We start from the raw sequence: 24,284 nt of genomic DNA on the forward strand, positions 1-24,284 counted from the left end.
GCCTTAACAAGAGATCTCACTATAGTTTGCACAGCCACATGAGTCAAGCTTTTCCTTGATTTACATAGTAGTTTTCTTGTCATGATCTTGCCGTTTCTTCCTGGGCCCCTCTCACAAAATAAGGAGGTGGCTAGGGTTTGACTTTGATGTTTGCAGGCCATGGTATTTAAGTTAAGTTGTTTTTGCTGACCAGAACTAGACAACTCAGATACCATAAGGGGTTGATTTGAAATAGTTTCTAAACTGGACGGTGAATTCCTTCTGGTCAGGAAGCATCATTCTTCTGTATAGCCCTAACCCAGTGTCTTGCATATTTAGCTTTTCATGAGTCAGTGAATATAAAGTGCACATTTTCTGGGTTTTGCTTTCGTCTACAAATACATGACAAGGCCCTTTGTTCTTTGATTGGATTTAGCAAAAGCCTTAGAAAAGTGAATAAAATATTCATTGAATTTATGAAATTCTAACATTAGAAAATGAGAAATTCAATAAAAATTGCATATTTCCAAAGAATTTTCTCATTTTTTAATCGGTGTTTTGATGACCTTTTCTGAGATGGATGAGACAGTGATTGGTATTTCTATTTAATAGTGAAAACACATCCAAAGAGATGAAATGACTTGCGTAAATAAGGCAGCACATCTCTTTAATAGTTGAGTCAGGATGAAAACATTCAGCTCCCAAACCAGTGTCTTTCCGTCACCCTGTACTCCTGCTTAGCCACAAAGTCATCTCTAAACATTTGAGTGCCTGCACTGTGTCTAACATCATGCTCTTTTTTTTTTTTTTAACATCATGCTCTTGACAGAGATTAAGACTGTGCAGATTAAAACTCTTAAAATGGCGAGATTTTAAAGGTGACTTTTGGTTCTTCTATTTTACAAATTATTAACAGACACTTTAAAAGCTACATCACATTTATGCATTTTAAATATTTGTTTTTGTTAGAAAAAAATGCTCATAGTCTTATTTCTTTGACTCTTACCATTAGTTTTAATTTGTTGCTTAACAGTAATAGAAAATACAGAAACATACAGAGAACCATTATAAAAGGCAGTCTTTCATAAGTCTTCTGATAGCAGGGGATTTCAACAGTGAGGGCTTGAATCAGGAACTGGATTTGGTAATTACAAGGTTACTGTGACCTTCGGCAGGTCAGTGTTAACATAATAATAGGAGTAGAGTAGAGTTTAGAAGAAGAGAATGCATGGAAGGAGAGGAAATAAGAGGGAAAGTTTCTCTTCTAGTAGAAAGAAGATAGAGCTGGTTTGAGGGAGAAGTAGTGTGCATAGGGACATTTTTTAGGTTATCAGTGTTGGAGTGTATCAGTCCCTTCAGGGGAAGAAGCCCAAGGAGAGGAAGAGGGAAAATGGAAAATGTAGGAGGAGAAGTTGGGCAAATTGTTAGGGCAAGATCAGGAGGAGGCAGAAGATACCACCAAGAGCCAAGTGTAGAGATAATCTTAGAAATGCAGCAGGATACTTACTCCTCAGACACAAGAGATAAGAAAAGAAAGAGTAAAGAGTAAATGGCCGGGAGGGGGTCTATTGTGGAAGGGATATTCGAGGAGGCTCAAGGCCCTTAGGCTTGAACTCTTGGCTTTCTGGTCAACAATGTCTGTTATTAACAGCTACTTAGCATAGGAGCTGACGTTCAGCTTGTGGTACATATTTAAAATAAACAATGAGAAATAGTTCAGATATATGGGAGTTTTAGATGAACTTTAACTTAGTTTCATTATTGAATTTTCAGTGTGTTTCTGTATAATCAGTTCATTTTTTTAGTGGAGATTATAATTTCAAAAGGTAAGGGAGGATGTATTTTCAAACAATATATGAGGGCTAAAATCGGTTTTAAGTTTTTGTGTGGCTCAGTTTGGGGCTTTTAGTTTCGAATTGCCCAGGCCCTACCTGTAGCTACACATTAAGATCTTACGGAAATTAACATGTTCAAGATCCACCTTTTGTTCTGTTTTGTTGCTCTGCCTGTACTTGAATACCTAAAATCGTTCTGAACAGAGGTGTGCATTTCTCAGTAGTCAGTGGCAGATTTGCACATGGGTGTGGTCTCCGATCCTTTGGGAGTGACAGAGCTCCTTCTGAAATCTGTACATACCGATGCTTTTCTAACACGGGTTGGAATATCAAAGGTCGTGTTTTAGGTGTTTGGAACTCTACGGCTTCCGGTGGAAATGATATTATAAATGGTTCTAGCATCCCAGACCAGCCTATAAAAGACCATTTAATCTTAGGTGTGTCTGAATTATTAAAAATAATTACTGTTTATAACCATGTTTCTATCTGGAGGTGCCTTAAATTTCAACTCTGAAGGTCAGAAATACTTCTCCCACTTCTGCTTTGTCTTTCACCCTTGCCTGGCAGTGACAGAAGACACGCCCAGCTCCAAGCTACTTGGGGCCCAGGAGTGAGGAGCTAGGATAGAGACTCTTGGAGCTGGCTACAGTCATGGCATCTACCAATGGAGGGCTCTTCTTTCTGTTTCAGCAATGAGATTTGGGCCTCTAGCGTTGTAAACCTCCTACCTGTCCTCTTTGTCTTTCTCTGAACCAGCGGTTTTTAACAGACCTGATTTTGTCCGTCTTCCCCCATGTACCCAGGGAAATTTAGCAATGTCTAGAGCCATTTTTGGTTGTCACAACTGGGGTAGTGCTAATGATATATAGTGGGCATAGGCCAGGGCTGCTCCTAAACCTCCAAAACGAAGAATTATCCAACCCAAAACGTTAATGATGCCAAGATTGGGAAACTTCTTGAAGCCATCTTTCCTGGTTCGAGTTTGGTTTTTTTGTTTTTCTTTCTCTTCTTGCTTCACTGCAGACCAGAAATGTAGTTCGTGTTCCCTGATTCTCTCCTACCTTCTGTTCTTGAAATAAGCTCGGAGCCCTTTTGAGGTTTTTCTAAGGGCTTTACTATCATCACAACATGGAAATAGATGGAGTAAAAATAACAAGAAAATTACAGTTTCAGGAAATCTTAATTAAAAGCTACCCATGTTATCCGCTGGACTTTAAATAGAACAAAATTCTGGTCCTTCTCTGGGCTTCCCACCGTTCTTCCCCATTGTGGTTTCCTCATTCCCTGGGTTCCCTCCTTCCTCACTCGTTCTACTCAACTGTGGAGAGCCTCGGCAGTGATCCTTTCACAGTCCTCCAAATGAGCAGTGGCAGGAGGGATGAAAAATTCTTGCATCGTTTTAACAGGGAGTTAGGGGAAGATTTCTTTGATAGGTCCAGCCAGAACTATTTTCTGTCGTCCTCCTCCTTTTATGAAATTCACAGAATGAGATTATATTACAGCATTTTCCTAAGTCCTGCTGCGTGGCACAGGGATCTCCTTTCCCTACCGGTTTCTCCTTTCCTCTTGCAGTGTGTTTCCTGCCTCCACGGATGTCATGGGGGTGCATGTGCCCGTGCTTAGAATGTCCCATGCCTGGTTGAATGCTCACTGTTACTATCGTGAAATTCTTAATACTTTTTGAACAACGGACCTCGTATTTTCTTTTTCATTTCACTGAGTCCTGCAAATTATGTGGTCGGTCCTGCTCACCAGAGTTCTCCCAACCAACTTTGGTTTAGGTGAGAGGCAGTCTGGCTTGGATGAGAAGAGGAAAAGGAGGAGTTTTAAGATATTTGTAGAAAGAAAACCCCAGCTGAAAATCTGGGAGGGAAGGGCGGATTCAGATGCATGTGCTCAGTCTTCATGTATGAATACTCACCTTTCAGAGTTGATTATTTTTTAATTTGTTCATATTTATTAATTTTAGTAAGATGACCAGTTACTTATTGAATGCTATTGTATGGTCAGTGTGCTGAAAAATTTAGTAAAAATGATATTTGCTCTGTATTGGGCATGTTCAAATGTTTGTAAAACCTCCTCATTTAGTTGCTATAACTCTTTGAGGTTGTTTTTATTGTCCCTTTCCATAGAGTTGGAAACTGACATTGAGACAGGTTAAGTTGTTTAACTTTATAAAACTGGTAAGTGACAAAGTAAGAATTTGAACTCAAGCCCGCTGCCAGTCACTCTGCTACTCAGACGTTAAATCTTCCTACCCTTCCTACCCTTGACAGTTGACTGTCAAGTTGATGTTATGAGTATAAACAGAAGGTCAAGTTCTTTTCATCAGTGAGGTTTTTTTTTGGACACTACACGAACGTATCAGTGCTTTTCAAATTACATCTAATGGTGGATGGAAATAATGCTGGTATATCTGAGCTACATACTTTTCAATGTTTCATGAGAAATAGATATGAATATAATTAACCTAAAACAGTGTTCTTATAGAAAGAATTCAAAAGTCTTCCGTTTTTATGCTCGGGAAACCACTCCCCCTCTCCTGTTTCATGACATACCTGCTACCACTCTGTTGTTAGTGGGACTCATCTGAAAGCATTTTCTTGGATTAGGCGAGTCTCAGACTTTAATTTCCATCCACCAAATAAAAATGTGATGTTCAATGGGGTTGATACTTGCAATTAATTCTAAGAAAGCTAATTTGCAGAAAATATATATTACATCAATTCTTTGGTTTTTATCATGTAAGCTACCCCCAGATTATGGTTTGCTACCGTAAAACTCCATGCCAGCTGTAGTCTAAACATTACAAGCCTGGGCTTCTTAATGCTGCCTGACGAGGAGGTGGGCATCAGCACAAATTGCCTGCAATTAACGACTTACACAGTATTAGGCAAATTAAGAGTAACTTGACAGTGTTGTTGGCATTTATTGAACTTTCATCAGCCTTTGATTTCATGAGTGAAAGAGTCTGAGGCCTGTTACCTTCTGATCTAACATAGAGCCAAATACGTAAATGCTCTTGCAGGGCTGTTATTGGTAAGATCAGGACCGTTTAATCACACTGACCTGAGTTTTAATTCCAGCTGCACCACTGACTAGTTACGCAACCTTTGGTAAGTGACTGTACATGGGACTAATAGTGCCTTCTTCAAAATGCTGTCGGAAAGATTAACTGGATTTCTGTACATAAAGCACTGAGCACAGTGCCAGGCCTCTGGAAAGGGCTTGGTGGGTAAGTGGTAGGTTGTCCTCTTCCTCCTCCTCTTTTCTGCCAAGAGAATGTGACTGGGCATCAGCAGAACTTTGGGTCAGCCCTTTCTCTATTCACGCCTGAACAATTTAGTATGCTCTTAAATATACCTTGACACATGTCTTCCTGCAGTGAAAAAGAGAAAGGCAAGTATCTTCTTCCAGTCCTCTGCAAGGGACAGAATAGAATAATATATTTTTTACTTTTCTGGTGTAATGAGGAATAAAGCTCAGAGATGTTGGTGATCAGTGTACACCAGCCTTATGTGTGCACTACCATTCTTTCAATACAAACTAAACCAGTCTTTCTCGAACTGAGATCCTTGGCCCTGCATCAGAATCACCTAAGACACGTACAAAATAAATAAATAAATCTAGCCCCATACCCCAGACCTACTGAACAGAATCCCTAGGGCTGAGACTTTGGGATATACATTTAAAATAAGCCACTGTGGTTATTCCTCTGCATGAGAACACTTAGAAATACTGAGCAGTACTCTCTGTCTCCCCTCCTTGCCTCTTTAAGATAGTCCCTTGGCTTGCAGTAGTCTTTGCTGCTTCGTAGAATTCTTACACTTCTTTTTCAAGAGCTGCCTCTTCCTGAAAGCCTTCCCAGATTCTCCCAAATTGAAGTTAATTTTGTATCTTCACTGTTGCGGCTCTCATGGTCTGCCTTGTAGCGTTTTGCTAGTTTCCCACCAAATGGTAAGCTCTGAGAGGGCAGCGATTGCCAGTTATCCTCGTAACTATCCCCAGTGCCTAACAAAATACTTCACATATAATGGGCACTAAAAGAGTATTTGTTGAATTTGGATTGATCCTCTAATTACGTTTTTCCAGTAAACCGTCTTGTCCTGACTTCCGCAGCAGAGCGCACATTCCTTCATCGTACATATGATCAAGCTCAGGGTGTTGGAGGACGCTGCTAGCAGACATAACTAGCCCGAGTTCCCAGTGCATCCAAATAGCGATGTGTGTTTGTGTGTGGTTGTGAGCAGTTGCTTTGCAGTCCCTGCTTCTTCCTCATCCTCTTCTTCGGATACCCTCTGGAAGACAAGTTGAACAAATCGCCCAAAGTCCCAGTTAAATCCACACCAACTAAGAAAAGAAAATGCTACTACAATTGTATCTGGGTTGGTTTTATTTTCAGAAGACAGATTGATCATCCCGCTAAAGAAGCAGCTTTCATAACACACTGTCCTGTGTGTCCCCTGGGACTCTGAGATAAATACATGCGTCTGTACTTCCACTGATGTCGTAGACATGCCTCCTACATCCATGTGAGGAGCAAAGGTGTGGCGATGAACTCAGGTGTCCAGGAAGATGGTTCCTCCAAAGCTCTGCTGCCCCTGTCCCTGATATTTTTTTTTTTTTTAAGATTTTATTTATTTATTTGACAGAGATAGAGACAGCCAGCGAGAGAGGGAACACAAGCAGGGGGAGCGGGAGAGGAAGAAGCAGGCTCATAGCGGAGGAGCCTGTTGTGGGGCTCGATCCCGTAACGCCGGGATCACGCCCTGAGCCGAAGGCAGACGCTTAACCGCTGCGCCACCCAGGCGCCCCCCTGTCCCTGATATTTTAGACACTGCTGTGGTTCGGAATGACTTTAATCCCAGCTTCTGCTTCTCCATCAGCTAGTCAACTGGATAGGGCATTGCCCAGATTTTTGGCAATGGAATGTGATGCTCCAAAATTGGAGCTATCCAATTTTCTTATGTACTGGAGGGTGACAAAAAAAACCAAGGTATTAGAGGCACCTGGAGGGTCTTATTATTGGGGATTAGAAAGGGATAGAATAACTGAGGGTGAGAGCACGTTTTGGGATTTTCTCCAAATATTCAATCACTGCTTCTTAAAAGTGTTACCTTGATTATTTGGCCTCGCACCAGCAGCAGGGTTATGCTGCGATTATCATTGGATTTGGCAGGTGAAATCAGATATTCAGTGGGTAGGTTAGGATTTATGAAAGCCATAGTGCTTATGAAGGTGTGATGGAAGAGATTGGATAGCTTTGGTAAGAGGGAGACTCCTTACAAATTTAGGGAGACTCTTCTTTTCTTTCTTTCTTTTTTTTGTCTTTAGACTTTTTTTTTTTTTTAAGATTTTATTCATTTATTTGACAGAGACACAGTGAGAGAGGGAACACAAGCAGGGGGAGTGGGAGAGGGAGAAGCAGGCTTCCTGCCTGAGCAGGGAGCTGGATGCAGGGCTTGATCCCAGGACGCTGGGATCACGACCCGAGCCAAAGGCAGACACTCAACCACTGAGCCACCCAGGCGCCCTGTGTCTTTAGACTTTTAATGGCTGGAGAAGTAATGTAATAAGAACTCCAGATGGCCACAATTTGTCACCTAGTAAAAACATGGAATTCATAAATGAGCAGCTCAGGAAATTTTAAATTTAGGCAGAGGAAGACTTCTCCCCTCCCTGTACCTCTCCACAGCATGCAGGGTTATAAAATGATCAGAGATAAAGAGGAAAGGTCATTGAATTTGGTGGGAGGAGCTAACTGCCTCCTAGAGTAAATTTGGTGAAAATTTATGAGGAAAGGGACTGGGTAATCAAGTTGAAATGGGCCTGGGGGATGGAGTCAGTGCATATTGTCCATTCCTTGAGGAACTGGCTTGGAAAATAAAGAAAATGGTAATTCTACCATGGCTAAAGTTTGTCTTTATTAAAAAACAGAGAACAATTGTAGTACCCCAAAAGAATTCCCTTGTTCTGACCCTTTGTAGTCAGACCCTCCCTCCACCCCTAATCCCTGGCAACTATCCCTATAGTTTTTTCTTCCTCAGAATATCGTATAAATGGAATCGTATAGTATGTAAAAGACTAGCATAAACGGAATAATACAGTATGTAAAAGATTAGCTTCTTTCACTTGGCATAATGCCTATGTCAATTTAAAAAATATTTTAAAATGCAAAGAAGCCCCCAGCCCCAAAACAAACAAACAAAACCGGTGGAGGCCTGAGAAGATGAATGTAGGAAAGGTGAGTTAGGAACATACGGATTTGTAAACAGACATTTATCTCACGAAGACTGTTTCAGTTCTTACGAAAATTAGGTAAGCTGATCAGTGTTGAATGAGTGGTGGAAAGGATGGAGAACAAGGCACTGGTGACCTGTGCCCACCATGCATCATCTTTGATCAAACTAGTCTCTTTCCTTCCTTCTCTGACCTTTCCCACATCCCCCATCTCCGCTGGGGAGCGTGAGTAGGGGTAGAAATACACACTCAACATACATACACATACGTAAATCCATGTATCTCCATTTTCATGGCATAAGCATTTCATCTATAGAGAGGTCATCGGTGCATATCTGATTCAACTTCAGACTCAGTTGAGGGCTGTCAGATGGTGTGTGATGATACCAGGACTTGTAATCTAGACCCGTACACTCGTTTCTCAGTCCAGGGTTTATTTTACAAAATTTTTCTTTCTGAATTTTGTATCATTTTCCTTTGAATTAATAGGAATTAAAAAATTGAGAATGAAAAATTATAGAATGTAAAAAATTGAACTTTGATATCTAGAATTGGATTTTTATGTAAAATAGTAGTATTAAAATATTAGTAATCATACCTGTATATAACTTCTATACTTTGTCTTTTGGTAGTGTTGATTTATTTTGTAAGTTAAGTTATAATTTTATTATAAAAGCACTTTCTAATCCCATACTCACTGATTCTTCCGGATACTTTTTCCTTTTTCTTTGGGCATTAACTGGCATTTGTTTTCCTTGTTTTTTTCCATAGTCATGATAATCAATGCATAGATGATATTATTTCCTACAGAAAGGAAATAGCAGGTGGGGTTTCTTGGGACATTTATCACATTTATCAACTATTATCTTCACCTGTTTTTCACCCATGATGATTAATGTGTTCATGTCCTCATATGTCTTGAGCACATATTCTGCTGATGACATAATTTATAGGGAGATATAAGGAGTTGTTACCATGTACCAAAGGTCTTCAGAAGAGACTGAACCATTCTATTGCAGGTTACTCTTGGTGCTAGCATGGGGGTTATTAGAGATCCAGCATATTACTCTTCTGCCAAAAAGAGATTTTGTTGTATCTTGCATTTGTCTGGAGGCAATTACCTGATATGTTTTATGTATCTAGAAGTCAGAATATAAGTCCTCAGAGTGGTCAAAATTTGCTAAAAGTAAATATGATAAACCTTTACTCCATGACAGGCGCTTTGTATATATCACCTTATTAGACTCCACATTAATCTTACGTAGTCCTCACTGCTGTCACATTTTACAGAAGAGGCAGTGGAAGGTTTAGACATCTAGAGCCAAAGTTTCAGCTTGGGTTTGTGAGTCCCTCAAGATCCTCATTCTGAGTCTTGTTCCTCCCATATTCAGGCAGTCAATATTTTTTTCAGTACCAATATTTTTTCAGTACCTACTTGTGACAGGCCCCAGGTATTCGGGATTATGAACAGTTATACAGAGTCCTAAGGAATTCCTGTATTTGTTTTGGGGCTGCAGTAAATAAGAGAGAGCCTAGAAACGAGATAAGGTTTGAGGACAAAGACACAGTGTGTCTCCTCCAGGGCTGCGTCCACAGGGCAGCTCCTGGTGGGAGCTCAGTGAATAAATGTGGAACGGATGAATGACGTGATTGAGAAGTAATAGCTAACTCGGAGAGAAAATGAAGTATAGACAGGATATAAAAGTCAAACAGCAGAACTGTCTTGGACCGTTCAGTGTTTGACTAAGCAATAGCATTCCTCAGTGGCCCCATGGAATATGAGGAGCCTTCAGTGTGCTGACTCATGCCCAGAATGAGGATGCAGGGCCGCCGAGTGACTAAGGTGACCTGGGCTCTGCACAACAGGGGGAAAGTTGCCCATGAACGGGACACCCTTTTTAAAGAGCAAGGAAGTATGCAAAACGTTTTAGAAACGTTTCCATTAAAACTGGCTCTTTACCCCTTAAAAGTATGCCAAAGGGCTAACCTTCAGTATTGTGGAAAAATCACACAGATGGAGGAGCTCTTTCCCTAATGGTATTGGATAAAGGGGTATTGCGTAATATAATTTGTTTTCTTTTCCCTGATAAATTATAACATTAAATTTTCATACCAAATGAATCTTTAAGCATTCAAGTTACATTCTTTGGAAGATACCTTAGGAAGTACTATATGTAGTAGTATATAGCATGTAAAAATCTGACCTGCTGTAACAACTGAGTAGATTGCATAAAATAAGAAAACATTTTTTGATTAATATCATTTGAAGGAATTACGGTGTGCTGAAATAATTCATATTTGGAGTGTCATTTAGTATCTGTAAGGAAAAAAATGGGGAAATTAGGAAACTTTCGAAATGATTTCAATTTCATCATTCAGCAGCATCGATGCGCTACTTTCTTGTTCCAAGAATGTATATTAACAGTGATGTTTTGCCTTACAGCTTTTCTGGGAGAAGAGGCTACAAGGACTTAGTGCATCAGATGTAACAGAACAAATTATAAAAACCATGGAACTACCTAAAGGTCTTCAAGGTATTATCAAAATCCAGTTGAGCAGTACCCGCTGTATGCCAGGCTATGTTAGACGCTGCGGAGTCAGAAATGAAGAAGACAGTGTCCTTACATTGGGGGATTGTATGCCTGGCTGGATGACCTCCCTTTTGTGTTTTATTAAACCGAGGGAAAATGTATCTGAAAAGCTTGTGTGTTGCAGGGATGTTTCGGATTTTTTTCTGTTTAAAAATTTTGGCTTTAGGTTAGGTTCATCATAATAATCAACCCATGTGCTGCCTTTAGAACCAAATGCAGCTGAGTGGTGGCATTTCTCGAGCTTCCTGCTCAAAGCGGCATCTGGCTCCAGCACTTGCTCTTTCACTCTTCCTCTTACCAAAAGAACAGCTAACAACTCTTCTGCCTGTCCCTGCACAGACTGCTGCTGCCTGTAGCCGTGGGAACAGGCGCACCTTGGTCCAGTAACAGCAGCAAGTGGGGTGTGGGGTGTAGAACTCAGTTACCTAGTGTGCCTGTCATAGCACATGTTAATTCCAATTCTAGAGAAGCATTATTTTTCAAGCATTAGTACTTCGGCTTCTAAATGTTGATAGTGTGGATTTCTCAAAAATTCTCCTCACTGATGGTTAGAACATTGTGTCACCCCCTGTGTTCTTGAAAATTATTGCTTTAACTGGTTTAATAAGTTTAGGACTTTAAGCAGTGCGTTTAAATGTGGTCATGTTGCCAGTCTCCTGTAAGTAGTCAAGGTGTGCAATTATTAATTCTATTAACTTGGATATTTTGTTTGGTGTTTGAAAAAGATGTGAAAGCTGCAGGTAGAGCATGCTTGCATTGGCTTTTCCTTTGAAGTCCCAAAACAAAAGTGTTGAGATATTGCTAGAAATTAATGTTAAAACCTACAAAAGAAACTATTCTAGGACTCCAGGGATACATTAATAGGGAAACTTGGGTATAAGGCGACTTTAGAACACATTTAGATCATTAAAATAAGTGACCTTGCTTGAGGAAATGTAGCCAACTTTAAAAAGCTTCGTACCTTGGAGAATGTTGAAGTTGTGTTAAAGTTTTATTAAAGTGCTCGGCCATTTTGTTGCAATTTTTTTCCTTAAGATTTATTTATTTATTTTGGCGGGGAGGGGCAGAGGGAGAGAGAGTGAAGCATACTCTGCGCTGGGCTCGGAGCCCACATGGGGCTCCATCCCACGACACTGAGATCGTCACCTGAGCTGAAACCAAGAGTCAGATGCTTAACTGACTGCGCCACCCAGGCGCGCCTTGTTACTATTTCTTTTAATATTAATTCTTTGGTATACAGTAACTATGAAGTGGATACGATATTATCTTTTACTTCTTCGGCTTGTGTCAGTTTTAAATATATGATCCCAAACGAACAAAAATATCAGTTGTTTTAGGTTACGTAAGATTTGTTTAGCACATCTAGAAATTTCCTAAAATTTAGCTGGTATATATTTCTAATTGCAGGAGTTGGTCCAGGTAGTAATGATGAGACCCTCTTATCTGCTGTTGCCAGTGCTCTGCACACCAGCTCTGCACCAATCACAGGGCAGGTCTCCTCCGCTGCTGTGGAAAAGAACCCCGCTGTTTGGCTGAACACATCTCAACCCCTCTGCAAGGCTTTCATTGTCACAGATGAAGACATTAGGTAAGGCAATTTAACATAACTTCAAAAACTTGTCCTTTACATTGGATACATTTTATACTGCCTCGTCCTTTCTGTGGCACATCTAGTAAGTGAGGCATCAGTCAGAAAGTTACATTTTTTTTTTAACTAGATCTTTTGTGAAATTAACAGAAGGTGATATAGAACGCTTAAAACAAATACGTGCTTGGAAAAAGGTGGAAGCATCATGGTTGTATCCGAAGGACCCATCAGTTGTACTCTCTCCACATTGTTATTGAGTGTCTTTTGCACTTTGGAGTTCTGCCTTTCTGCTCTAAAGAATCCCTCTCATTCAGTGATGCCTTTTGTGATTGCTTCCTGCATTGGTTTGTCTGCAAACCAATCTCTCTTTAAAGCAGATCACAGCCATGCTGCTTTAAGCTGAGTTGTGTTTTTAGAGTTCAGTATGCTTATCTTGATTATGTTTACTCTCCTAAACTCAGTTTAGAGATTTGTTTAGCTCTGCTTCATCTTGTTTCAAGTAAAAATTTAAGGTGGCTACACACACACACACACACACACACACACACACACACACACACGGTAAAGCCAGATGAGAAGCAAATGGCAAAGATCAAGCAAAGGGAAAAGCATAAAGCAATAAAACAGAGTCAGGAGTAAGGAGAGGGCATAAGCTGCATCTCTTAACATCTTTTGCTTTCTAAGACTGGGCTACAAATTAGGTTTTTAGCTCCAAATAGTGAAAAGAAAACGTACAACTCAGATTGATAATGCCTAGAAAAATATAAGCAAACCATTGCTCAGAAGAAGCAAACTATTTTGGATATTGAGACCAGAAAGAAATTCTTATATGGGATTTATGAACTTGAGTATCATTACCTTATAACGAGACTGTACTGTATTGTATTTTCTTTAAAAATAGGACAGTGTGTATACTTCACTATTTCTACCCTCTGAATGTTAAATCAGGTTTTTGTGGAGTATTATTCCTAGACAAAACCAGCAGGTGGCACTTTTGAATCATATAATTTAAAAATATGTTTTATGTTTATGTTTTTTTTCTAAATCCATAAAAGTTGGCATGAAAATGTTTTTAAATGAATGAGTCTAGCTAGGTTTGTAATTGGAAGGCCCTTCCTGGGTTTTAAAGTAGTTCCTTTTGCAAAGATGTAACATGGCTCAAAGTTCCATTCATGTGTATTGATTGTAGGAATTCATGATCAGCTTTATTTTTAAAGAAAAACAAAATGTAAAATCAAGGGAGGAATCAGCTTGCTCTTTGGATTATTTTTACCCTCGAGGAAGGAAATTCCTCTGGAGACAAGTTCTTACCTGTCTTGGAATGAATACCCAGTTAATCAGCAGGCGTTCTGCCAGGGCATCATGGTGTTGACTGAGGGCCTCTGAGTGATGTCATGGGAATGCTGATGGCTTCAATAGCAGATCTTTTGATAGTACAGGAAACTATCTCAAAGCCAGATCTGCATGATTTCCTTTTAAGGTAAACTTGTTTAACAAATTGTCCATTTGATTTCATTGTCATAACAGAAATTATTAAGCAAACATTTCTTGTTGAATTAGTGCAGGTTCAAAATAAATCGCTGCAAATGGAATTGTTACCCTTTCTGTAATTGTGCAGCCAATATTATCTTTATATTAAACCTTTAACTAAAGATCTCAATATTAAGTACATATTTTTTTCATCATATTTGATAATATTTTCACCCGTGGATGTATTTGGGGTTTTTTTTGTTTTGTTTTTTTTAATAGTCTCCATGCCCAGTATGGAGCCCAAGGTGGGGCTTGGACTCATGACCCTGAGATCAAGATCTGAGCTGAGATTGAGTCACACTCTTAACCGACTGAGCCACATAGGCACCCCCTGTATTTGTTTTCTTTTTTCTTTCTTTCTTTCTTTTTTTTTTTTTAGAAATTTTTTATTTTAGAGAGAGAGAGAGCACACACTCAAGAGAACAGGGGAGGGGTAGAGGGAGGGAATCCCAAGCAGACTCCCTGCTGAGCTCAGAGCCGGAGGTGGGGCTTGATCTCACAGCCTAAGATCAAGACCTGAGCTCAAATCAAGAGTTCGTCACTTAAGTGACTGAGCCATCCAGGTGCCCCTGTATTTGTTTTTTAATACAAGTAACAAGTTCTCACAAACTTAACAGCCTAAAGCAACACCCAACCACTCACAGTTCCATAGGCCAGAAGCCTGGGCCAGATGTGACTGGATTCTTTGCCCAGGGTCTTACGAGGCTGAAACCAAAGTGTCGATTGGACTGCATTCCCTTCTGGAGCACAGGGTCCTCTTTCAAGCTCCTATGACTGTTGCAGAATTTGTTTCCTTTTAGTTGTAGGACTGGGGCCTCTGGGTATCTTGCTGGATGTGGGATAGGGCTGTTCCCAGCCTTTAGAGGTGGATAGCAGTTCCTTGCCCTGAGGTCCCCTCCACATTCCCTCTCCAACTTCTTTCAGGAAGGGCATATCTAAACCCTTTTAAGAGTTTTTCTTATTAGGTCAGGCCCTGTGGGATAATCTCTTTTGATTAACTCAAGGTCCATTGATTAGTAACCTAGTCATGGAGGGATATCCCAGCCCATTCACAAGTTCTGCCTGCCCTTAAGGAGAGGGGGGGCGGTGTGTGGAATTATACAAGGAGTCTATCCAGGGCCAGGGACTATATTAGAATTCTGCCTGCCACAAAGGGCAAATGCTTTAATTTCAGCTTACATAAATATGGGAAGTAATGCTCAAGACAAAAGAGAATCAAAGCAAACATTAGAGTTTAAGATATACCTCTCCAGCCAGAAGCACCATTTGCTCTATTTTCTTCCTAACGGCATTACTCTAGGGCACTTGTGCAGATTCTCATACTCTCTTACTAGGAGTGAGAGATTGCTAATGAGACTGATATGGCATTTGTCATAAACCTTGAGTCACGAGGCCAGAGGCAAGACTGACTAACTATGTAAGAAATAAACACTGTGTTCTTCTTGACCCTGCTCCAACTACATGAAAATCTGTTCAACTCCTGTTTCTTGTAATATGACAGAGAGCTCAGGCTATCTCAGTGACAGCCTCCGTCTTTGTGAAAATTCAATTAAAAAGTGGAAGCCTGTACCTTTTAACTCCTTGTGTTGTTTTAGACTTTGGTAAAGAGGACATCTAAAGCGTTTGCAGCTGGACAGTTTATGTTAGCTTCTCACTTTGAATATAGTCTCATGAGATAGACGTATCAGCTGGAATCTAGTAAATGTAACTTTACAAGTGGTTGAGGACACAAGAAGTACAGACTCAGTGGATCTTAGCATCAACTTCCAGAACATTGCCCTTCTACCCTTCCGTGTTCCCAGGTTCGAGGCAGTGCTGCACTTTGTTTTCCTCAATATTGAGAGAGAAAATCACTTTTGTTTCCCCCACTGTGGAGCCCTCAGTAGTCCTTGTTGTGTCTCTTACTTGTTACTGGGCTGTTCCATTTCCCACTCTGCATCCATCCTAACCTCTGGTCTCAGGGGATGATTTGTCCCGCTTTCTAGTCAGGGCCAACCCTTCCACCTGTACCTTTGCTTCTTTCCCTTTCTTGTTTTTTCCTAAGATTCTTACTTTCCAGTGTTCTCCCGTCTCTTCTGTTTCTTGGCCTTCCCCCTTGGCTCTGGATATGAATTGCTATTTACCATCTTGTCTCATTAGAACTATTTTAGGAATCCCTCTCTTGTACTGTCAGGGAGTGACTCTGAATTTTTTTCTGATTTTTAAACAAATTTACCAATAGGCTTTCTTCCTGTGCTTTGTTTCCCATCAAATGGTTCAGAACCTCTTTCTTTTTTTTTTTTTTAATGACTTGGCATTATTAACTTTCACTTTTGAGCTTCCACTGCAATCCCCAAGACACAGAGAAACTTGTGGCGTGTTCTTAACTACTCAGCTCATCTCAAAGAGATGCTGTTCAGTTTCTCTCCTTGGTACATAGGATCATGTGCTCTTGGCTTCTTCATGGTGGCCTGCTGCCAGTAGGACTGGGAACCCGGGAGAGAGCTCCGTCTGTCTTTCCCCTAACATAGCCATAGAATGCCAAACTCAGTCATGCTCCCCACTTCCTCCACTCTCTGCTTTGTTGAAAAAAATCTCTTCTTAATTTTCCATATAATTTCTTTCTTTTATCCCTGCTTTCAGGTTATTTCTAATATCCATTATAGCAATAACCCCAAATCTTCACATACTTGAAATTTTTGCAGTTGAACAAAAAGTCACTGAAATAAATCTACTCCTACCAGAATTCTCCGTGAAGTGTGGGATACCTGCCTGTCTGAATATTCCTCTTTTTGGCAAGGCTCGCCTCCTGTGCAGTTTGGTTTTGTGGGCGTAGAAGAAAGTCTTGCAAAGTCTAAGGAGAAGGAAATGTGTTCTTCTCAGGAGTTTTCATGATTTTGAACTAAAGATAAACTGTAGTACCAGCTGCATGTTTCCATTACTTGCCAGATTCTCAGTGCATTTACTCTGTTTTATAAAAGGAAACAGGAAGAGCGAGTACAGCAAGTACGCAAAAAATTGGAAGAAGCCCTGATGGCAGACATCTTGTCTCGAGCTGCTGATACAGAAGAGATGGATATTGAAGTGGACAGTGGAGATGAAGCCTAAGAATATGATCAGGTAAACTGAGAGCAGAGAGAGAGACTTGCAGCGGAAGGTGTTTTATTTTCTTGAGTTTGCCCTTTGTAGCCTGACTCAGCAGAACATAAAAGAGCCTCTCCTCTGTGGAGGGGGCATGGACTGCTGTGTGACCTCCTCTCTATTTGAGAATCCGATCCTTTTGTCCTCTTGATGTGAAGACGTCCACACCCTGCAGCCACTTGCAAGGGATCTAACCTCCTTCTTTAATGCCTGGTGGAAAACCTGCAAGGTGGCATTAGAAACAATCAGGGGAAGAGATAAAGGCTCTGCCAGGTAGGGCAGTGGCTGCAGGAGAGGAAGGTGGCTGTCGTCCCCACCACGCGATCTTTCTGGGGTCTGTTGTCCCCTCTTTAAAATTACGGCTGTAAAGTAGGCAAAGTTCCCCTCTTTTTCTAGGTTCTCTCTAGCACAGGCTTAATGCAGAAAGAATGGCAAGGGCATTTTCAAAGACATTAAATAACTTACCTTATAACATACAAACGTGGACTCTATTGTGAGCTCACGTGAGCGCCATAGGCTCTGTCCTGATGGCTGTATTCTGTCTTCAGGTGGTTGAGGTCAAGTCCCCAAGGGCTCGTGGGGCACCTTGCTTTCCAGCTGCCATCCTGCTTTGTTTTGGCAGGTCTGTCTTACTTTGTGCCCCCCATATGCCGATTCTTTATTTGTGCCCTTTGAAGCCAAAACGGAGGGGTGTCGGGGAGAGAAAGAGAGACAGAGGGAGAATGAACAGAGTGAATTAGAGTCCTAACTCCTAGTGTTTTGGAACCTGGCCTCCCTGTCCCTTTCAGTCTGGGGACCTGCCCACTAGTCGTTCTTGCATTCGGTGCTAGTCCTGGGGACACAGTGGTGGCCACAATCACACAGTCCCTATGCTCGTAGAACTTGCCCTATAGTTGTATTAACCAGATGCTCACATAACTCCATAATTACCAACTGGGATAAGTGCTACAAAGGAAAAGAAAAAGTGCCCGCCGATGGCAGGGGAGCCGATATGATGTGAAGGGTCACCAAAGCCTCTCTGAGGAGGTTACGTTTACGTTGAGCCTCAAGGGCAAGCCGCAGTAGGCCAAAGTTTGGGTAAAAAGTGTTCCCATCAAAAGAAACACCAAGGAGAAGTTGATGCCTTTAGGGAACAAAGAAGAGATCTTACCAGTTGGAATGTAACCTGGGGAGGCTTGAAGAATGTGAAGAGTCAGTCTCATCATGCTTCGCCTCCTGGCTTGCTGGCTAATATCAAAGCCGTGGGAATCCACCGCTGGCTGAGGAAGGTGATCAGATGTGCTTATGCATATGAGATCCTTGCGGCTGCCCGCCCCCCCCCGCCACAGAGGATGGGAGCAGGGAGAGCCTGGAAGCGGGGTGACCAGTGAGGAGACTGCTGTAGTCTGGCAGCGAGAGGCAGTGGCTTCACGAGGGTGTTGTCAGTGGGTACAGAGAAAAAGAGGTAAAGCAAAGGTCCATTTGAAATGTGCTGGAGAAAGAATGAAATCGATCAGGTGAGTGATTGGAAGTGACGGGGAGAGAGTGGCGGGGTGACTCCAGGTTTTTCACTGGAGCCCCGGGGGATGGCCGGGGGCCTGTTTGGTACGGGCACAGACAGGGTGCTGTGTGCGGAGAGGCCGCGTCCACACAACGCTCCCTTCCCGTCAGCGCCTCTGTGCGAATTCGGGGAGCAGCTCGTGCCGCAGGGACAAGAAATCAGGTAGTAATTTTAATGCCTTGCGTTGCCCATTCAGTGAAGCGTCACCATCTTGTGACCGTTTCCTGAACACACGGGACTGTTGGGATCTAGTTCAGGCGATTTTAAGGTTTTTTTTCCCCCTTACTGAGCACAGGAAGAGGCCGTGTTGATCTTGAATCTTGTTTTCTGCTCTGGCAAGGATGCGTTTTATGGGCTCTGACTAGTGTGCTTGGTATGTGTCAAGTCGGAGGGAAGCCTGAAGTGTGTTTCTTTTGTCTGAGGCCTTCAGCCACGCTGTCTCTGGAGCGCGGGGTGGCCCTTGGGATGGCTGTGTGTGTGCTGCCCCGGAACCCACGCTGGGAAAGCCCTCCTCTTCTTCAGAGCTGTTTAGCTTTTTGTTGTTTCTCAGGCTTTTCTCCTGAAGACAGTTTAAGATAATCAGGGGTCATCTAACCGAGGCTTTACCAGACCCTTGCTTACTCCGCAGATGGCTTTGCGGGGGGATGTCAAGGCAGCACCCTGACTGATGTGAGCAAGCGTGGGTGTTAGGGACTACGCACTTCGCTCCCGTAGAAGCCGGCTTCGCTCACTGCCTGGCACGGAGGTGGCTAATGGTGGGAACAAAATAATGAATGTTGAGTGATTGGAGTTTTAATATATACTTTAAAGAGCCATTATTTTGCTGTGTTGGGTAGAGAGAGATTCATAGTATGTGTATCACATTCTAAACTGGAGAATGGTTTTATTAGACCAGGCTAGTAGGCTTGAAGGTTGTGGAAGAATCAGAAGCACTTCTTCGTTATCAAAATTAAATTCGCCTGCTTGACTCTTTTAGCCCCGTCTACACCTAAAGTCTTTTATAAGCCAGAGCACTGCCGCTTGACTTAATTAGGTGTTCATAATAACCTGTAGGACGGATAGGACGTGGCTCCACCGAAGGGTGTAGGTCATGGCCAGCTTCCCATGGCTGGTAGGAGATGGAGCCAGTACCGCGTAGTTCCGTTTGGGTCTGCCAGCCTCTTCATGCCACGGCTTTCTCTCACGTTCCTTATTAGCAACGTGGGCCTTTATTGATTTGTTTTACGTAGGTCCTCAATAACAGGTTGAGATTTACTGTGTTAGTTAAAATTTTACAATCATAGAGGGGTACCCGGGTTATCAGAATTTTAGGAGTGCTTGCAAGAAAAAGGAAACTGTAAAAACAAAGGTGTCAAAATATTTAGCTACAAATGAGATACGGGATCAGATATATAAATGGTTGTGTCTGTGGTCGCACCGTACCACGTCAGCCGGGCTAAATAATGATAAAGCCTCAGTGCGTATCTGTCCCCCATAAATGCTCCGAAGGAAAATACATCGTGGTTAGTAGATGTTTTCCTAAATTTTCTCAAAAATGTTTGGATTTGGCTATTACAGTTTTCTTTTTTTATTTGTATGCCCTATGATTTCTCTTTTTGTACAGGTTTAATTAATTATAGGTAGAAAATATTTGTGTTAGCATACAAAGTTGTGCATATGATTTCTCTGAAAATGAAATGAATATAAATTTATTATTAAAGCACTTGAAATAATGAGGGGATATATTGAACATTTTTTTTATGTACAAAGTGCTGTAACTGTTAAGGCTTTAAAAATATGGTTCTAAGTGAAATTAAGCTTCTAACTACTTATTAAGCTTCTGCTGACCTCACCTGAGAAATCATTGCAGTACTTAAGTTTGTTTGTTTTTCCTTACAGGTAACTTTCGACCAACTTTCCCCAAGAGCAAATTTCTAGAATTGAACAAAAGCGTTTCCACTGGGTTTTGCCTGTAAGAAAAAACGTACCCGAGCACATAGAGCTTTTTAATAGCGCTAACCAATGCCTTTTTAGATGTATTTTTGATGTATATATCTATTATTCAAAAAATGATGTTTATTTTGAGTCCTAGGACTTAAAATTAGACTTTTGTAATATCAAGCAGGACCCTTAAGATGAAGCTGAGCTTTTGATGCCAGGTGCAATCTACTGGAAATGTAGCACTTAACGTGAAATATTTGTTTTCCCCCCTGTTTTAATATGAACCGATCAGGAGTACCGAATAAATCTCCCAATTAAAGATTATTGTGACTTCACTGTATATAAACAGATTTTTATACTTTATTGAAAGAGGACACCTGTACATTCTTCCATCATCACTGTAAAGACAAATAAATGATTATATTCACAGACTGATTGGAATTCTTTCTGTTAAAGAGCACACATAATAAATAGTAATAAATAGCCTCCCCTCCCCGCCCCCCTTAGGATTCCTGATTTACAGTCAGCTGTCCTCCCTGGGCCTTAGGTTTCAAATGGAGGTGGTGGAGAATAGCTCATCCATTTGCAATTCGCCTCCGGAAAGTGTGGAAACACGCCCGCTTTCCCCTGAATTCTTAAGTTGCCATCTAGCATGTGTGATGTTTTTTCTTCCTTGCCCATGATGAGTACTTTTGTTAGTTCTATAAAATAAAGCATTTTCTTCCCTTGGGCATGAGTGAGGTACACAAGTGCCCTTCAGATGGTACTGGAAGGTCCATGTCTGTCGTTTTTTTCCAGGACACTTTGCATTTTCTAATGTCCACTGGCCCTACAAGTTAACAGGTGCGGGTTAGACCCTTTGCCACAGAGAGAGGCAGCTTTCCAGACAGAGTTGCTTCATGAACCAGACTGTAATACTTTACTAATCAGTACCCGGCCTCCACAGTATTAACGTTTTGTTGTTATTGAAACTCTTAAGTGTAACTTCATTCCCACTCAAATTCCTTGATACCTAATTACTAAAACTGGCACCACATTATTAAATGAGTTTTAAAATCAAAACATACTTAAGTTAATCTGAGGAAAGGAGGGAGTGTTCATAAACAAATTTAAATACATTTTGAGAAATAATATCATTCTATGGGAAGGGTTTATGTACTTCTTCACTCTGAGTTGTTCTAAAATTAGACCCAGAAATTGACGTGGTCACCAGTGTGACCAATTCCATGTAAATGTCACCTGTACATTTTATTACGGCTACCTCCAGCACCCTTGCTGTTCCTGAGGAAGGGAAAGAAAATAGAGCAATACAACTGGCTAGGTTGGGGCTGTTGTCTCTCTGGACCTTATGCCAAACTACATAAATAACACCTTTTTGGAATTCCTGATCTATATTCAACTTGGATCTCTGGGCCTTAGGCCACTAGTATCCTCAGAGTGGTCTCGCTGGCAAGTGAGCAGGGATGCTTGCAGACTCTGGGCAGACCATTGGCCAAGGAGGCCTGCTCTAGACCCATCAAACTGCCCCAGCGGGGCTGGCAGTGGGAAGTTAATACTGATTTCTTTTTAAGTAGTGTGACTGTAAGTAGTGTGACTACTTAGAATGGATGTCCAAAGGCTTTTCTTAGACTTCCCCCAAGTCCATGAGTTCTCTTTTGTAATCAAGCTTGGGGTAACTTCACCTTGGTGATCATATGTTCTTTTTACAAAGCTATCCAACCAAGATTTACATGCTTTTATAAACAGCTTTTGTAAAAGCAAAAACACAATGTACACACATATACAACTTTGATTTTTGTTCTTATATACTTTGCTCAGGTAGAGAACAAGGTATGAAAGCCATTACATGGTGTCCAACTGGGACCATCCCATAAATCCAGGTGTTCCCAAGATACCCACAGGACGACGCGTCCAGAATTAAATTCATTATCTTATCTCCCAAATCTACCACCATCTTGTATCCCCTAACTAGGGTAAAAGCAAATAATCTGATCAAATTGCTCATGGCAGACGCCCATGAGTGATTCCAGATGCTACTCTCCCTTGCCTCCACTGTCCCATCAGTCCTGTTAGAACTACTAAATGCACTTCTCACACCCATACCTCTTCTCCATTCCTGCAACCACTGCCTTCCTACAACCTCCTTTCCTCTCCTCTGGACTTTCAGGGCCTCCCTCCCTTCCTTCCTTCCTTCCTTCCTTCCTTCCTTCCTTCCTTCCTTCCCTCNTTCCCTTTGCCTTCTCTCTCTCTCCCTTTTCTCTTCCATATAGTCATCAGAATGGTCCTCAAAGCAAATGTGACCATGTCATTTCCATACTCAAAATTTCTCACTTTTCTGTGTAATCTTTAAGAATTGTTTCAAGAGTAATTTTTTAAGAGCGAGCACTTTGCAATGAAGAGAACCTGTGTTTGAACCTTGATTTTGCCATTTGTGTGACTTGTCAGGTTACTTAATCTCTTTGAGCCTGTTCCTCCTCAGTGAAATAGGAATAATAATACCTACCTCATAGAGCTGTCGTGAGGACTAAGTGAGATACTGTTTATAAAGTGTTTAGCCCAGTGCCTGGTGCACTGTGAGTGCTCCCGTTGGGACTTGCTATTGTTATGACCCCTGCAGGTGTCTGTTTTGTCACTTCCAAGAGGCATTTTTCTAATAACTGTAACTACTCTCCACCCCCCATAATACTCATTTTCTGCCTCAGCACTCTGTTTATTTCCTTTGTAGAAGTCTTCTAAATCTGTATTTATTTGTTAACTTTTTGTCTATCTCTCTACTAGAATGTAAGCTCCACGAGAGCGAGGATATGTCTGTCTTGTTCCCTGTTACAACCCCAGCACTTAGCCTAGTGCCTGGCACGTAGTGAGCACTTAATAAATGTTTGTTGAATAAACGGATGAATGATGCAAAGGCTCTTCGTGATCTGATACCCGCCTGTTTGTCTGGCTCATCCTGCCACTGTCCCCATTGCACCTACAGCTCAAGAAAAACCGCATCACTCGGTCCTTCGAAGTGCCCCTTGGGCCTCTGTGTCTTTGCACCTGTCATTCCCTTTGCCCGCCTGTCTACACAGCAAATTCCCGGTTACTGGTCAAGTCTCAGCTCAGTGACTACCTCCTCTGTGAAGCTGTCCCTGATTTCTCCAGGCAGATGTTCTTCCCTCTTCCAAGTCCCCGCTGCACTTTGTAAATACCTCCATGGAAGCACTTTACTGTATTGTATTGTAAATTTGTTTGCATGTCTGTTTCTACTTTTAGACTGTAAGCACCGTGAAAGCAGAAATTGCATCTTTTCATCTTAATGTCCCCAGAGCCTAGCACAGTGCCCAGCACATAAACAGTTTTGTCAATAAATATTTGTTGAATGAATTTGTAAATGAACAGAGTCTTGCAGTTGGACAGGTGTTGCGAGACGTATGTATTATCAAGGAGTGGAGTGCCACTGGTGGCTTTGTTCTAGAAAAGAGATCTAGAAAGCATTATGTAATCTCTCTGAGTATAAGATGACTTGTTTGAATTTTAAAGATAAGTTGAATAATATAGATCTTCGTAAATGATTGCAAAAGATATCAAAAAGCTTTGTGATCTCTCAAATGCTACGAAGTCCAAAATAAATATTTGCACTATTAGTATTTCCATAGTAAATGCTATGCGAAAATGTACAGCAATAAATTTTGAAGCTTTAAAAATGTTTGTGTAAGTCATTTTCAATGACTTAATCCACGAAGGACTATGGCCCATGCTTCCTGGACACAAGGGGCTTTCGATGGGGGTTTAGGTTCCCAAAGCGTTTGGAGCTTATTCAGTGACATTACTTTCATTTGCCGAGACAGTTGCTTCATCATAGGTGGGTCTGTCTACTGAGCAGAAAGGACTGAAAGCTTCTCCACAGAAGCAGAGGGAGGCCACACTAGACCTTGTGAGGCCGTAGCCTCGAAGCCCCC

The 24,284-nt window shown here is 41.4% G+C and overlaps 1 protein-coding gene across 2 annotated transcripts in view; it reads left to right on the plus strand.

Moving 5' to 3' along the window:
- Nucleotides 1-24,022, plus strand: part of MBD2 (methyl-CpG binding domain protein 2) — a 66,827-nt gene extending 42,805 nt beyond the window's left edge. Inside the window, exons 4-7 of one of the 2 annotated variants that reach the window (XM_008692224.2) lie at nucleotides 10,498-10,588; nucleotides 12,053-12,233; nucleotides 16,724-16,862; nucleotides 23,321-24,022. In XM_008692224.2, coding sequence (XP_008690446.2) covers nucleotides 10,498-10,588; nucleotides 12,053-12,233; nucleotides 16,724-16,850 — 399 coding nt within the window. In that variant the 3' untranslated portion in view covers nucleotides 16,851-16,862; nucleotides 23,321-24,022. Of the gene's footprint in view, nucleotides 1-10,497; nucleotides 10,589-12,052; nucleotides 12,234-16,723; nucleotides 16,863-20,301; nucleotides 20,773-23,320 lie in introns of those variants that run through there. The other variant, XM_040632496.1, reaches the window with a different exon arrangement.
- Nucleotides 24,023-24,284: the final 262 nt, after the last annotated feature.

This window comes from Ursus maritimus, unplaced genomic scaffold (genome assembly GCF_017311325.1).
Source record: "Ursus maritimus isolate PB19 unplaced genomic scaffold, ASM1731132v1 scaffold_18, whole genome shotgun sequence".
In the NCBI taxonomy this organism is placed as follows: domain Eukaryota; kingdom Metazoa; phylum Chordata; class Mammalia; order Carnivora; family Ursidae; genus Ursus; species Ursus maritimus.